Here is a 14,888-nt window from a genome sequence, read left to right on the forward strand (position 1 = left end):
ATTATTCATTATTAGTAGAAATAGCAACTAACATAAGGGAGAATCCATATCGCTTAATTAATTCCTGTCATTTTTATTCATCTTTTTTGGGCCTCAGCATAAATCTTAGCTCTCTCCATGTATCACCCTCCATTTGTAGAATTTCATGTTTATGTTGCTTTATTTCATTTTTACGTTCTCTGACTTTGTCTTTAGGTTAATAATTAACCATATTGTTGTGTCATAAGAATCTTTTCTTATTTTCTGAAAAGCAGAATAATGTCCAATTTTATTCCAGTAATAAAATTTCTGCCATTAAGTAGAATTTAAAATAAATAAGGTAAAATTTAAAATCTGTCTATAAACGTAATATTGCTGAGTATAAAACAAAATTTAAAACAAAAGGGAAATGAAACTATAGCTGAGTCTAAAGCAACTCGATGGCCTCCTTGAATTTCCTTTTGGCTTTAAAGATGTAATATTCACATTAACCCTTTAGCTCTGATATTTTCCCTGCACATAGAAAAATAAGTCATCCTGGTTTTTAAAATTATGTTACCTTTAAACAACCCAAAAACGAAATGTTAAAGAGCTGCACTGTGACATACATTTTCTATAGAAACAATAATTTTCTCAATTGATGTTAATACTCAGTCATTTAGACTTTTGAAAGCAATGAAGATATTGAAAATGTCCAAAATTAAAGAGAAATAAGAGGAAAAAAACCGGCGTACATGCTTTTTAGGAAAACGCCCTGCAAACGTGATCCAGATCTCACTGCCACAGTCATGGCTATTTAAGGAGTATCAGTACACATACCCTCAAAAAGCTTTGGAATAGTACAGCTTAATAAACGTCTCACAGGTCACTGGAGTGACCTTAATCAATTTACCAAAGAAAGTAGCTTTTCAATGAAGAGTTTTAAGACACTTAAAAATTCTTAGCTGAAAAATCAATGCTACTTTTTATAATTACTTTGTTCTGTGAGGTGGTTGCAATTATAATTATTCTGGACATGCAATACTAACTACAAAATATCTAAATGCCATGACACATCTGTGAAAAAAATTTTTGAATAATATTTCATTTAGAGATAAAAATATTTACTCAAATATTTTAAAGGCTACAGTTATCTCAAAATTTACACAATTGTAATTTAATTTGCAATTGAGTCTCCTACTGCTCCCCTCTCCATTTCACCTTGCATTTCTACATCTTTTTCTTTTCTTTTAAATTAAAAAAATTTTTTTAAATTATACTTTTAGTTCTAGGGTACATGTGCACAACGTGCAGGTTTGTTACATATGAATACATGTTCCGTGTTGGTGTGCTGCACCCATTAACTCGTCATTTACATTAGGCGTATCTCCTAATGCTATCCCTTCCCCCCCCACCTCCCCACAATAGGACCCAGTGTGTGATGATCCCCTTCCTGTGTCCAAGTGATCTCATTGTTCAGTTCCCACCTATGAATGAGAACATGCAGTATTTGGTTTTCTGTTCTTGCGATAGTTTGCATCTTTTTCAATATGGCCATTTTCATTGGGACAAAGAGACATAAATTTATACTTTCTTTATAGTATCAACTTCGCTTGTTACTCAGCCCTCCTACCTTCTTGATGGCATTTGCCAAGACTTAGTAGAGAGCTTTCCTATTTGTACATCTGCCTTTCACAGAACATAAACCACGTGTGGCAATCTCAGATCAAAAGCCTACTGTTGGTAGTGGAAAACTTTACAGATTGTAATTGGACTTGTTTCTTCCCTGGAACTGCACAACACCCTCCCTAAGCTCAGGAGGAACTTTGAACTTCAAAGTTAAGGTAGAAGTTTCTCTGTGTACATGGCTATGTTGAATATATCTGAAATTCTTGCTGTTTTGTCAAGTTACATTCACGTAGATCTTATTTGTTTTTTTTTTTTTATTTGAATGATACTTTCTAATTTCTTTAATGGCATATAACTTACTCTTTTCTGACAAATGGGCTTTTTTCCTTAATAATTGTTGTACATTACGTAATTCTTTTATTTTTTTCTACTCATTTTCCCCTTTTAAAACTGCACTTAAATTTATAGATGTTATGCTTAAAAGAAAGATAAGTTATTCGTTTTCATTGAACTAGTTCTCTATAATAATTTCACTGCATTCATATTTATTTACATGTGATGTATTTTTATTTCCACTAGTTAAAATGCAGGAAATTACAAAGATTAATATCAAAACATGAATGCACCACTGAAATTGACCAATAATTTTGTGATGTTTATTCACAGCTATATTTTAAAAATAAACATAGGATTGCAGATACAGATGAAGTGCTTTAGGGATCTGTCCAGAGAGAGACAATAAATATTACAATTTGTTTACATTAGGCAGTAATTTTCTACATATTGTTATAAGTAGAATGTCCCCACCTAAAGATGCCAGACCCAAATCCCTACAATCTATGGATAGATCGTGTTATGTGGTAAAGCTGAATTACGGATGTAGATGGAAATAAGTTTGCAAATTAGATGATTAGCTTAAAATAGGAAGATTATCTTTGGGTTATCCTAGTGGGCCCACTGCAATCACACGTGTCCTTTAAAGTAAGAGTGAGGCAGAAGAGGAGTCAGATAGGTTTTTTTGAAGATGCTATGCTGTAGGCTTTAAAGATGGAGGGAAAGTCCCAGCTACTCGGGAGGCTGAAGTAGAAGAATGGCGTAAAACCGGGAGGCAGAGCTTGCAGTGGAGCTTGAGTTCGACGCCACTGCACTCCAGCCTGGACGACAGAGCAAGACTCCGTCTCAAAAAAAAAAAAAAAAAAAAAGGGCTGAGGGGATATAGTGGGCCTAGGGAATAATCGGGTCAGGGGCATGGACTTGGGTGACATTTGGGTGCGGGGTCACTGTTAAGACTAGCGCCCTCAGGCCTGGCGTGGAGGCTCATGTCTGTAATCCCAGCACTTTGGGAGGTCAAGGCGGGTGGATCACCTGAGGTCAGGAGTTCAAGACCAGCCTGGCCAACATGGTGAAACCCAATTTCTGCTAAAAATACAAAATCAGTCAGGTGTGGTGGCAGGTGCCTGTAATCCCAGCTACTTAGGAGGCTGAGGCAGGAGAATCACTTGAATCAGGGAGGCAGAGGTTGCAGTAAGCCTAGATTGTGCCACTGTACTCCAGTCTGGGTGACAGAGTGAGATTCTGTTTAAAAAAAAAAAAAAAAAAAAGACTAGAACCCTCCTACTTAAAAAACAAAAAAAATTAATGGAGACAGGGTCTTGCTCTGTAGCCTAGGCTGGAGTGTGTGGTGCAGTCATAGCTCACTGCAGCCTCTACCTCCTGTGCTCAAGGGATCCTTCCACCTCAGTGTCCTGAGTAGCTGGGACTATAGGTGTGTGCCACCATACCCGGTTCATTTTTTATTTTATTTTATTTTGTATTTTTGTAGAGATAGGGTCCCGCTATGCTGCCCAGGCTGGCTTCAAATTCCTGGCCTTAAGTGATCCTTGTGTCTCCACCTCCCAAAGTGGTATTACCAACGTCAGGCACCATGCCTGGCCTTAGAGTCCTGTTTGAATGTGGGGGCCCTCTTGGGACTGGGCTACTATTTGGGTCTAAAGGCACAGTCGGGTCTGGAGACCCTGGCATCCTACCCGGTCCTTGCAGCGGCCTGTCTCCTCCTCTTCAGGGCCTCGCAAACTGCGGGGATTCGCATCAGGTTATTTTGCTCGGAGAAAGAGGCTGAGGCTGAAGAACAGCGACGGGTGGAGTTAAGCGATGGACAGGGTCACAATGTGTGCAGAACAATAAGCGGGAAGAGAGAGGACTGGGAACTAATGAGGCGGATCGGGTGGGGATGTTGGAAACCAATAAGAATCCTTCCCACCTAGGAATGTGACCCTGGGAAGGTCTGGTTAGGGCTTAAGGAGGGAACCAGAACCTCAAGGCGAACTAAGCCCTGAGCAGAGCTGGAAATGGGACTGGAGCCAAGGCCCAAGGCCAGGTCAGGTCACTGGGCAGGCAGGGTGTGTGTGGGGCTGGCGCCTGAGGAGCTGGGGCGGGGCTCAGGCACTAACCCTTGCCGTGGCACCAGCAGCAGAGGGCCACCCCAGTGATGACCATAAGGAGAGTCGTGGTGGCAGCGGCCACTCCGGCCACTATCCGCACAGTGGGCAGCAGGTCTGCAGGGAGCAGAGGGGACATCCTGAGAAGGCTGAGGGTGAACCAGGAAGCAGGGGCTCAGGGATTGAGTTTGGGATCCCTGGGTTCAAAAGGTTGCACATTTGGAGATCCAAAGGCCCTTGAATTTGGGGTTCCCCAAGTTTGAGAGTGAGTTTAAACTCCCTGGCTTTAGAAGGTCTTGGAGTTTGAGGGGTCCTTTACTTTGCAATTTGCTTTGCAATCGTTGGAGTTTCTGTTTTGGGGGTCCCTAGGTGTGAGGAGTCTTCTGGTTTAGGATTCAGAATGTGAAGGCATTTGTGGTTGGGGGGGGTCTTGGGAATCAATGAGCCACAGTTTTGAGACTCCCAAGGTTTGGAGGTCTCTGCATTTGAGGGTCTGAGGTTTTGCAACCATCGGCTGGGGGATCCCTGAGTTTGTGGGGTTTAGACTCTCTAGATTTGGGGTCTTCGGGCGGGGGTCTCACCTCTACAGCCCAGGCTGGGCCGGGCACCTCCTTCTCCCAGCCGGTTCCGGGCACTGCAGTTAAAGCTCCTGCTAAAGTCAGATTCCTGAGTCCCCGAAATGTGTAGCACAGAGATCAGGCCCGGACCCTGTCCCCCGCGGCTCTCCCAGGCAGGGAATGTCTCCACCAGGAACCCGCCCCGCGACCCTGCCTCCAGAAAGCCCTCATCCCAAGACCAGACCTGGGGGCATAAAAGAGTGAGGACACCAAGGAGACTGAGGAAGGGAGGAAGAAGCAGGAGGGATGTCTGGGAAGGCAGAGATGGTCACAGTAGTTTCGGGGGGCCAGGTGGGAGGTCAGGGATCACGGCTGGATGGGTCACAGGAGGAGTGATATTTCCTTACCAGGGCATCTGGGGCGGGAGAGGCGAAAACCAGACACTGGAGGCGAGCAGGGCCCCTCAGGAAGGCAGGCTCAGAGTGCAGGGCGGTCACTACTGGGGGAGCTGGGATGGAGACGGTGGGTCACTCAGAGGAGAGGCCTTGCTCTCCGCAAAGGCTGTAACAAAGCCTGGTCTGGCCAGCGCACTCTCCGCTAACCTTAATCAGTCAGGCCATGCTGCCTCCAAACTCCGATTCCCCTAAAAACCTCGCCTTTAATAGGTCGGTCTCCAGGCCCCGCTGGGTGTAAAGCTCCTTCCAGGCCACTCCCACTGCATTAGCCCTTGCCCACTCTGTCCACTCCCTATCCCAGGACGGGCTAGGTCCCCTAGGAAGCTGCGCCTTCTCATCCTTCAGTCAGCCGAGCCTCCGCAGCGCCGCCCCACTGGCCCGAGAGCCCAGGCTCAGCCCTGCACACATAGTCGCCTTCCTCCTCCGGTCCCACCGACAGAAGGCGCAATGTGGCTCCAGAGCCCAGCACCTGCGACAGGGAAGGGACGTCAGAAGCCGGATTTGCAAGGAAGCCTGGTTCCCCGCCAGCCACCGCCTCAGATTTAGGGCTGCACCTGCGCGCCACCGCGGCGGGTCCACGTTACCCGTGGAAGCGGGTTCAAGCGCCAGGCGCAGCTGAAGGAGGCGTCTTCCCCCACGTCCACGGACAGGGGCTCTGGCTTTGCCTGCGAATCGGCCCAACTGGACGAAGGAGATGAGAGGTCACAAGGCCGGGGAGGAATGCAGTCCCTGACCCGGGATCAGCCCCATAGAAACACCACACCCTAGGGGGCAAGAATATGCCCCAAGTCCACTCTTTCTTTCTCCTAATACCCCACGCCCACTCTCCCGGCCCTGCCCTTCCAAGCCCCGCCCCTCAGCAACCCTGAAAGCCTCGCCCACCTTTGACCCCACCCACAGCCCCGCCCCAGCTCACACAGCACATCCAGCGCAGTGCTGCGGTGGGCGCTACCCACGGCATTGCTGACCTCGCAGAACACGGGCTCAGTCAGGAACGAGGCGTCTGCCACGACCTCCAACTTGGGCCCGCGGGCCCCGAGCACCGGGGAGCCCCCTTTTGCCCACCTGAGGAAATGGTGGCGCTGTTACCCTTGTCCCTGCTCTCCGGCACACCTACTCAGGTCCCAGCCCTTCCCAAGCTCACTCTTGGGGCTAGGGAGAGGTGGTCTTCGTCCTCACCTGTAGCCTGTGACAGGAGGCTGGGCTGTGGCCTGGCACAGGAAAGTGACCTTCTCTCCCTCCTGCACAGTGTGTGGTGAAGCAGACAGAATCACCTCTGGGGGGTCTGTGAGGGTGGGACAATGGTCAGGTGGGCAAGGACCAGGAACACCTCTGTCACTGGCCTAGGGGTCCAGTCCCTGGTTCCTCCACCCCAGGAGTCTGGGCCCCTAATCCCCTTCTCCCTTTGAGTCAGGAGTCTGGGCTTTCAGTTCCCAATTCCCCCAGTTACTTCTATCCTCTCCTACTCTCCCAGATGTGAGAGTCAAGGCCCAGCTTCCTCTTTCCCCAGGGACCCCCAGCCATCTGTCCTCTCCTGCTCGGAGTCTCACTCTGTTGCCGAGTGGCAGGATCTCAGCTCACTGCAACCTCTGCCTCCGGGGTACAAGTGATTCTCCTGCCTCAGCCTCCCAGGTAGCTGGGATTACAAACGTGTGCTACCATGCCTGGCAAATTTTTGTATTTTTAGTAGAGACGGGTTTCGACATGTTAGCCAGACTGGTCTCGAACTCCTGAGCTCAGATGATCCGCCCGCCTCGGCTTCCCAAAGTTCTGGGAGTACAGGCATGAGCTACCATACCTGGCCCTCTCCTGCTCTCTTAGATCCAGGAATCCAGGTCCCAGTTTCCTCATTCCCTAGGGGCCACAGTCCCTTCCTTCCTCATACCCAGGAGTCAGGGCCCCACACCCCTCTTTCCCAGGGCCAGCTGCACTCACACTGCAGGCTCAGTGTGATAGCTGTGTCCCTTCCTGCAGGCAGGGCCTGGCTCCGGGCCCTGCAGACCAAGGTGGCTCCATCATCATTGCTGGAAGGGGTCAGGGTTAAGGTGCTCTCCACTGATCCAGGGGTCCCTTCCTTCAGCAGGGTCTGGAGGGATGGATAAGAATAATAATGCCATCTACCCCTTACATCAGGGGTGTCCAATCTTTTGGCTTCCCTGGGCCATATTGGAAGAAGAATTGTCTTAGGCCATACATACTAACACTGATGATAGCTGATGAGCTAAACAGTTACAAAAAAGTCTCATCATGTTTTAAGAATGTATATGAATTTGTGGTGGACCACATTCAAAGCCGTTCTGGGCTGCATGCAGCCCACAGGCAACAGGTTGGATAAGCTTGCCTTACTTATATAGGGTTCACTATGTGTTGGGCACTCTTCTGGGCATTTATAGGTATTTATTTATTTAATCCTCACCATACCCTATGACATGCATGCTATTATTATTCCAATTGTATAGATAAGGCAACTGAGGCACAGAGAGGTTAACTAAAGATCAATCAACTAGCAAGTGGCTGAGACATGATTTGAACCCAGGTAGTCTGGCCCTAGAATCTTTACCCTGCATCATATTTCAAGAGTCCAAACCCTTGAACCCCTGCCCTCCCATGTCTTCTTCTCCTGGGGATGAGCCTGTGGTCAGAGTGTACCCCAAGTTTTCCTGAATGGGCAATGGCTAGCACAGGAATTTGGACCTGACCTGATGGAAGGTGGTTCCATCCAACCGGACCCCATCTCGGAACTACAGCAATTCAGGGGTAGGGCGGGCATCCCCAAGGCTCCGACATGTCAGGTTCACAGGAACTCCAGCAATGAGAGACACAGAGGGGCCGCCCAGCACCTGGGGGACTTCTGGGGGGACTGCAAGGTGGATTTGGGGTCAGAGATGGATCCTGATCCTCTCAGCTCCAATTGACCACTCCCCTGGGCTCCCTGGACTCTGCTACTCACAGCTAATACTGGCTGCCCCCTTGGGCTCCCAGGGGACAAGTGGGTGAGGTCCTTACCAGCACGTGCAGTTGGGCTGGTCTCGAGCGGAGGCCTGCTTGTGTAGCCTGACATTCATATGATGCTTCATCCTCTAGCTCCACGGGCCTAATGTGGAGGTCATGCTGGCCATTGGCTGCATTCCCTGATATCCAGTACCGGGACCACCCTGGAGTCAGGGAGGAGGCAGCACGCCATGGTTCTGACCGGTCCACACATTTGGTGGTAAGACACTATTAAAGAGTGTGTACTGGGCCAATAGAGACTCTAACTCCCTCCCAACCCAGAGTCACTGCAAACTTGGTGGTAATAAATTCAGAAAGGAAAGCAAGAAAATGATTGCCATGAAAGTTAGGTTAGATACTACTTCTGGAGTGAGGGGGAGGGGGGCTATGATAGGGGAAAGGAATACGGAGGCTTCTGGGGAGCTGGCAGTGGACTTGGGTATTGGCTGTGTGAGTGTCTATATTATTTGGTAAACCTTCCGTTTATGTTTACTGTATTTTTTGCATTTATGTTCTCTTTCTTTCTTTTCCTTTTCCTTTTTTTTTTTTTTTTTTTTTTTTTTTGAGATAGGGTCTCACCATTACCTGGAGTGCAGTGGCTTGATCATGGCTCACTGCAGCCTTGAACTCCTGGGCTCAAGCAACCCTACCACCTCAGCCTACTGAGTAACTGGGACTACAGATGCACATCACCATGCCTGGCTAATTTGTTTAAAATATATATATATTTTTTCTAGAGATAAGGTCTTGTTATGTTGCCTAGGCTGGTCTCAAACTCCTGGTTTCAAGCTATCCTCTGGCCTCAGCCTCCCAAAGCGTTGGGATTCCAGGCGTGAGCCACTGCACCTGGCCTGTTTACTATTTCGCAATAACATAATAATTCCAAAACTCTATAGGTCACCCTCAAAGAAGCAGCTCAAAAATCAGGACTCCTAAATGTTTACCCAAGCCCATCAATTTCCCAAACTTAAAATGTCAAAATAGAAACTGCAGGTACAGCCGAGCCCAGCAACTCTACCCCTAGCCAGCCCGTCCCAGCGTGGAGAGAACCGTCTTACCTCGCGGGTCCCTTTGGCCCCCTAGGGCCAGCCCACTCTTAGTCCACTGAACTAGCCCCCAGTAGGCGCCCAGAGCACACCGCAGCCGGCCTTCCTCCCCCAGCAGCACCACCAGGTCCTCTGGCTGTTGCAGGAAATGGGGCGACGGGTCTAGGAAAGTTGGGGGCAGCAGGGCTGAGCTTAGCACCTTCAAGAGCCCCCTCATTCAGGACCCAGGGGTCCCAGCCCCCAACTCCCTTCTCCCTAGTGAAGGGGCAGCCCGCAAGCAATCCACCCACACCCACCCCATATTCATCCGCTCCCTTCGTGCGGTACCTGCGCTCCCTCTGAAGCAGAAGAGCAGGACGAGGAGGGCGGGGACCAGCATCCTGAGCGTGTGTCCCCCAAGGTTCACGAGATTTGCAGTCGCACGGGCCTCCCTGTCAACTTCTTCCTCGGAAGCACTCCTCCTGTCACCCTGGCCCGGAGCCCCCTTCACGCTCGACTCTTCGCCCCAGCCTAGAGAACCCCTGTCTCTGGCCTGGAGTCCTCCAAGTGAGCTTATCCGCAGCCTCTGACGCTCTGAAACGCCTGCCAGTTCCGCGCCCTGGGTCTCTGGGAGACCCCAAGAGGGCCCAATCCAGATCGCCCCGCCCGGGTCCGCCTCCTGGGAGCTCCGCCCTCTTCCCAGTGAGAAACTCCCGGGGCTGGACGCGGATGAATGGGGGATGCAGGGCGGGGTCCCCCGGCGGGTGGACGCCCCCAGTTCAATTGGGGTCTGGGAGCCAGAACACCTGGGTTCCAGGAGGGGGTCCGGGCTGGGTTGGACACCTGCGCCCTGCCAAGGTTGAGGGGCAGGCATGGGGGTGAGGAGGAGGGAAGGGAAAGAGTGGAAGAAACTTGCTCAGCCCAGGTCCTGGAGGGACTGCGCTCAGTGGAAACCGAGCTATAAATGGGGGCCTCTGGGGCCTCGCCACTTTCCGCGCCCTGGGGAAGCGGGGTCCGGGGCTCCTCTGGCCTGCGGGTCGGGAAGAGGGCACGCCAATACCTGGGGGACAGTTGGGACCCCTGCCTTGACTCCCCCAGCCTCAAAACCCCTCCTCAAAGTGGGGAACAGAGGGCTGTTCCCTTGTTATGGCTGCAAACGTCCTAAGACCGAGGAATCCAGGACCCCGGCCCCTCCTTTCCCAGGACCCCGCAGTCCCGGCCCAGCCCCTCTCCCCACTCCGCTGGCCGGGCACCTCGGCCTGGTTGCCTGGCGACGGCTGGGAGGCGGCGGTGCCTGGCCAGGGCAGGCAGGGAGGCTGGGAACCGCGCAGCTTGTCCTGACGCTCCATGCAGCCCAGCTGGGGCGTTCCCACGCTGCGCAGCTGGCCAAGCAGGTGGGAGGGACCCCGAGCAGCCTGAAGGAGGGCTGGGGAGCTGGGACCCTGATCTGACATTCCTGGACCTGTAAGAACTGGGGGGTCCACATTCAGATTCTACGCTGTTCTTAGGCTCAGACTCTGTGTCCCTAAATGGCGGGGTGGGGTTGGGAGTAGGGGTTGGACTTACAGGATTGTAAGGGACTGGTGGTTGAGGCCTTTGCTGGCTGAGACGCTGATGGCCTGATCTCCTGGTTCCTTGAGAGGCTGGAGACTCAACTCCTAGGTCTCCTGCTTGCAGCATGGTGCACTTGGAAGAGGGTGACAGGGGTCAGAATATCTGGTCTTAAGTCTTAGAGTCGGTGGATTTAACTGCCAATCTCTCCCCACCCCCACATGGGCCCAGGAGGATTTGGAAATCAGACGGTGAACATCTGTCCTAAGTCGTGTGTGTGTGTGTGTGTGTGTGTGTGTGTGTGTGTATGGGGCTGGTGGGGGGCGGGGGGATGCAGGGGCGGGTAGGGTGGCCAGGAGGATCAGAGGCCCAAATTCCTGAGTCCTTGGAGAGAAGGGACTGAGACCCCAGGGTCTGAGAGGGGAGGGGTCTGGGGGCCTACACTCCTGGCTTCTATGTGGCATATCTAGTGCATGGATTTTGAAATAGGATGGCATGGGCCCAGAACTCCTGAGTCTTGGGGAGGAACTCAAGTAGTGGGACTGTTTTTCCAGGCACTTGGTGCAGCTTCCCCTTCCTGGCTCTCTGGGGCCATGTACATGGAAAGATGGAGAGCCCAAGGTCCCAAGAGCACTGGGAGAAGGAAAACAGACAAGGTGGAGGGTGGAAGGTTTGTGCTAATTAAAGGCCCCAGCAAGGGACAGCTCCATGCTCTGGCCCCTTGGGACACCATCTGGCAAGGGCCCCCAGGAAAGAGCCACCGCCCCCCCCAGCTCGACATCCAGCCCATTTCCCAGGGGGTGTAGGGAGCAGTTGGGAGAGGGGAGGTGGGAGGAGGGCAAGGGGTCAAGCATGTGAGGGAAGAGGGAAGGCCAGCATGGAGGATGAAGCTGGGGGCTGGGGCCAGATGCCTCATCTGGTTCCTGGGGAACGAGACACAGGTGGGGCCGAGTTCTTGGGGAGGCGGGGAGAAAACTAGCATTTCCGATTCCCGCAGGAGATAAGCAGGCAGAAGAAGCTTATCCCAGGCGAGTGTATGTGCACGCGGGGAGGGCAGGCCTACCAGCATATGGTTATAAAATCCAGGGATGTGATGAGGGGAGCCACTCAGAGATGGAGAGACACATAAGAGAAAGAGGTGTGGTCAGAGTGTGGCTAAGAACAAATATTTATGGAGCTCCTGGTGTGTGTGAGACAGAGTGTGGGGTGAGAGGAGCGACAGAAGTGAGAACAGAGACAGAGAAACAGAAGAACAGAGACATGTAGAGACGGAGAGACAGTGAAATAAAGATTGACTGAGACTTAACCACTTAATACAGAGAGAGAAAGAGTCTCAAACAGATGGAGAAACATAGAAAGATAAATCGGCTGGACACGATGGCTCACACCTGTAATCCCAACACTTTGGGAGGCTGAGGTGGGCGGATCACTTGAGGTCAGGAGTTCAAGACCAGCCTGATCAACATGGAAAAACCCCGTCTTTACTAAAAATACAAAAAATTAGCCAGGCGTGGTGGCGCATGCTCGTAATCCCAGCTACTAGGGAGGCTGAGGCAGCAGAATCACTTGAACCCAGGAGGCGGAGGTTGCAGTAAGCCGAAATCATACTACTGCACTCCAGTCTGGGCAACAAGAGCGAAACTCCATCTCAAAAAAAAAAAAAAAAAAAGAAAGAAAAGAAAACAAAACAAAAAGAAAAAAAGAAAGACAAATCAAGGGCTGGGTGCGGTGGCTCATGCCTGTAATCCTAGTACTTTGGGAGGCCAAGATGGGAGGACTGCTTGAGCCCAGGAGTTCCAGACAAGCCTGGGCAATATAGCAAGACACTGTCTCTGCAAAAACATTTTAAAAAAATTAGCCAAGTGACCAGGCGCAGTAGCTCACACCTGTAATCCCAGCACTTTGGGAGGCCAAGGCAGGTGGGTTACCTGAGGTCAGGAGTTTGAGGCCAGCCTGGCCAGCATGGTGAAACCCCATCTCTACTAAAAATACAAAAATTAGCCTGGTATGGTGGCTGATGCCTGTATTCCTAGCTACTCGGGAGGCTGAGGCAGGAGAATCGCTTGGACCTGGGAGGCAGAGGTTGCAGTGAGCCAAGATCGTACCATTGCACTCCAGCCTGGGTGACAGAGCAAGACTCCTTCTCAAAAAAAAAAAAAAAACAAAACAAAACAGAATGGTGATGTGGGCCTGTAGTCTCAGCTACTCAGGAGGCTGAGGCAGAAAGAACACTTGAGCCCAGGAGGTTTGAGGCTGCAGTGAGCCATGACCACACCACTGCAGTCTAGCCTGGGCAATAGAGCGAGACCCTGTCTCTACAAACAAATTTTTAAAAGTTAGCTGGAGTGGTAGTGCGTACCTGTAGTCCCAGCTACTCAGGAGGCTGAGGCAGGAGGATCACTTGAGTCCAGGAAGTTGAGGCTGCAATGAACCAAGATCATGCCACTGCCCTCCAGCCTGGGCAACAGAGCAAGATTCCATCTCAAAAGAAAGGAAGATAAATCAAGATGGATAGAGGGAGGAAGAGAGAGAGACATGGAGAAGGAAAGAAGAGATGGGGGAGATGGCAAGAAAAAGAGACAGAAGAAAGCTCATGCAGTCCTTGCCAAAGGGCGTCTACTCTGGGCTCACACTGCACCCATACTGGGGGCCGGCAGAATTGGACTCTGCCTTTTACTCCTGCCCACACCCTCTGCACTCCCATGTAGGACTCTGTCACACACACACACGCTCTCCATGTGCTTATTACAGATCACAGTTCACTCTAACCTTCCCCACTCTCACACCCATGTACACACACGGATATCTTCCCTCTCTCCTACAGTCTCCCAGTCTCTCACACTCACTCTTGCATACTCCCCAGCAGAGATCCCTGACATCATTTAGTCGCTAATGTCTACTCCAGAAAGGAAGGGAGGCTAGGTGCGGTGGCTCATGCCTGTCATCCCAGCATTTTGGGAGGCCGAGGCAAATGGATCACCTGAGGTCAGGAGTTCAAGACCAGCCTGGTCAACATCATGAAACCCTATCTCTAGTAAAAATACAAAAATTAGCCAGGCCTGGTGGTGTATGACTGTAGTACCATCTACTTGGGAGACAGAGGCAGGAGAATTGCTTGAACTTGGGAGGTTCAAGCCATGGGAGGTGGAGGCTGCAGTGAGCCAAGATCATGCCACTGCACTCCAGCCTGAGCAACAGAGCAAGACTACCTTGAGAAAAAAAAAAAGAAAGAAAGGGACTTCCCAAGGTCATGTATCAGGGCAGGGAAGAGCTGGGGGCCCAGCTGGCTGCTCCCCTGCTGAGCTGGGAGACCACCTAGGTCTGACTTCTCCCATCCTCCCAGCCTAAGCCAGGCCCTGGGGCCATGGAGGCTGGGGAGGCACCGAGGAACACGCCTGGCCTGTGCTGACAGGGGATTTTGTGCTTCAGCCCAGCTGGCTGGGAGGAGCCTGCTGGGCAGAGGCCAGAGCTGGGGGCTCTGGAGGGCACCTGGGGGAGGCTGCACTGTGAGGATGAGCTCAAGTTGGGTCAGAGAGCAGGGCCAACTCTGCCAGTGCCTGCATCAGCCTCATTGCTCTCCTGGGCTCCTGGCCTGCTAGACTCTGGGCTGCAGGTCCTTCTTGAGAGGCTGTGAGTAGTGAGACAAGGAGCAGGGGTGATGGGTGGCAGGAGAGAAGATAGAGACTGAGAGAGAGAACGAGACAGAGAAAAAAGGAGAGAGAATGCCTTAGACAAAGAGAGAAAGATGAAAAGATAAAGAGACAGTCTAGGGACACTGGCTCATGCCTGTAATCCCAACACTTGGGAAGGCCATGGTGGGAGGATGGCTTGAGGGAAACAGTCTGAGATCAACCTGGCCAACATAGTGAGACCCTGTCTCTAAAAAAAAAAAAAAAAGAAAAAAAATTATTTTAAAGGGACAGAGAAAGAGACTCAGAGATTGAGACTGGGAGAGCAAGACAGAGATAGAGAGACACTGACAGGAGGAGAGGAAAACAGAGAAAGGGAGGAAAGTAATGGAAAGAGAGATTAAAAAAAAGCAGATGGCAGAGACACAGAGAGAGGGACTCAGAGAGAGCCAGACAGACGCAGGTGGCTGGCTGCGGGCACTGTGGGGGTAACAGTAGGGGGACCCATGATGGCCCTGGGGACGATGCTCAAGGCTCCTCTCCTGCTCTTGGGGCTGCTGACTGAAGGTGAGTGGGATCCCAGCCTTGTACCCAGTGCCAAGTGGCCCCCATTTCCCACTTACCTTCCCTAGACAAACCCTCTGCCCTTTCCTTG

General features: G+C 51.2%; 1 protein-coding gene across 1 annotated transcript; it reads right to left on the reverse strand.

The window, feature by feature from the left end:
- Nucleotides 1-2,157: 2,157 nt before the first annotated feature.
- Nucleotides 2,158-10,908, reverse strand: LOC721109 (kin of IRRE-like protein 2). The gene is given in 15 exon segments (XM_077949110.1): nt 2,158-3,664; nt 3,667-3,708; nt 4,038-4,142; nt 4,607-4,826; nt 4,990-5,096; nt 5,380-5,506; nt 5,592-5,707; nt 5,710-5,718; nt 5,954-6,102; nt 6,217-6,322; nt 6,973-7,123; nt 7,737-7,897; nt 8,025-8,192; nt 9,087-9,236; nt 9,402-10,908. Coding segments are annotated over 15 exon segments (2,226 nt in total). The 5' UTR covers nt 9,928-10,908; the 3' UTR covers nt 2,158-3,575.
- Nucleotides 10,909-14,888: the final 3,980 nt, after the last annotated feature.

This window comes from Macaca mulatta, chromosome 10 (genome assembly GCF_049350105.2).
Source record: "Macaca mulatta isolate MMU2019108-1 chromosome 10, T2T-MMU8v2.0, whole genome shotgun sequence".
In the NCBI taxonomy this organism is placed as follows: domain Eukaryota; kingdom Metazoa; phylum Chordata; class Mammalia; order Primates; family Cercopithecidae; genus Macaca; species Macaca mulatta.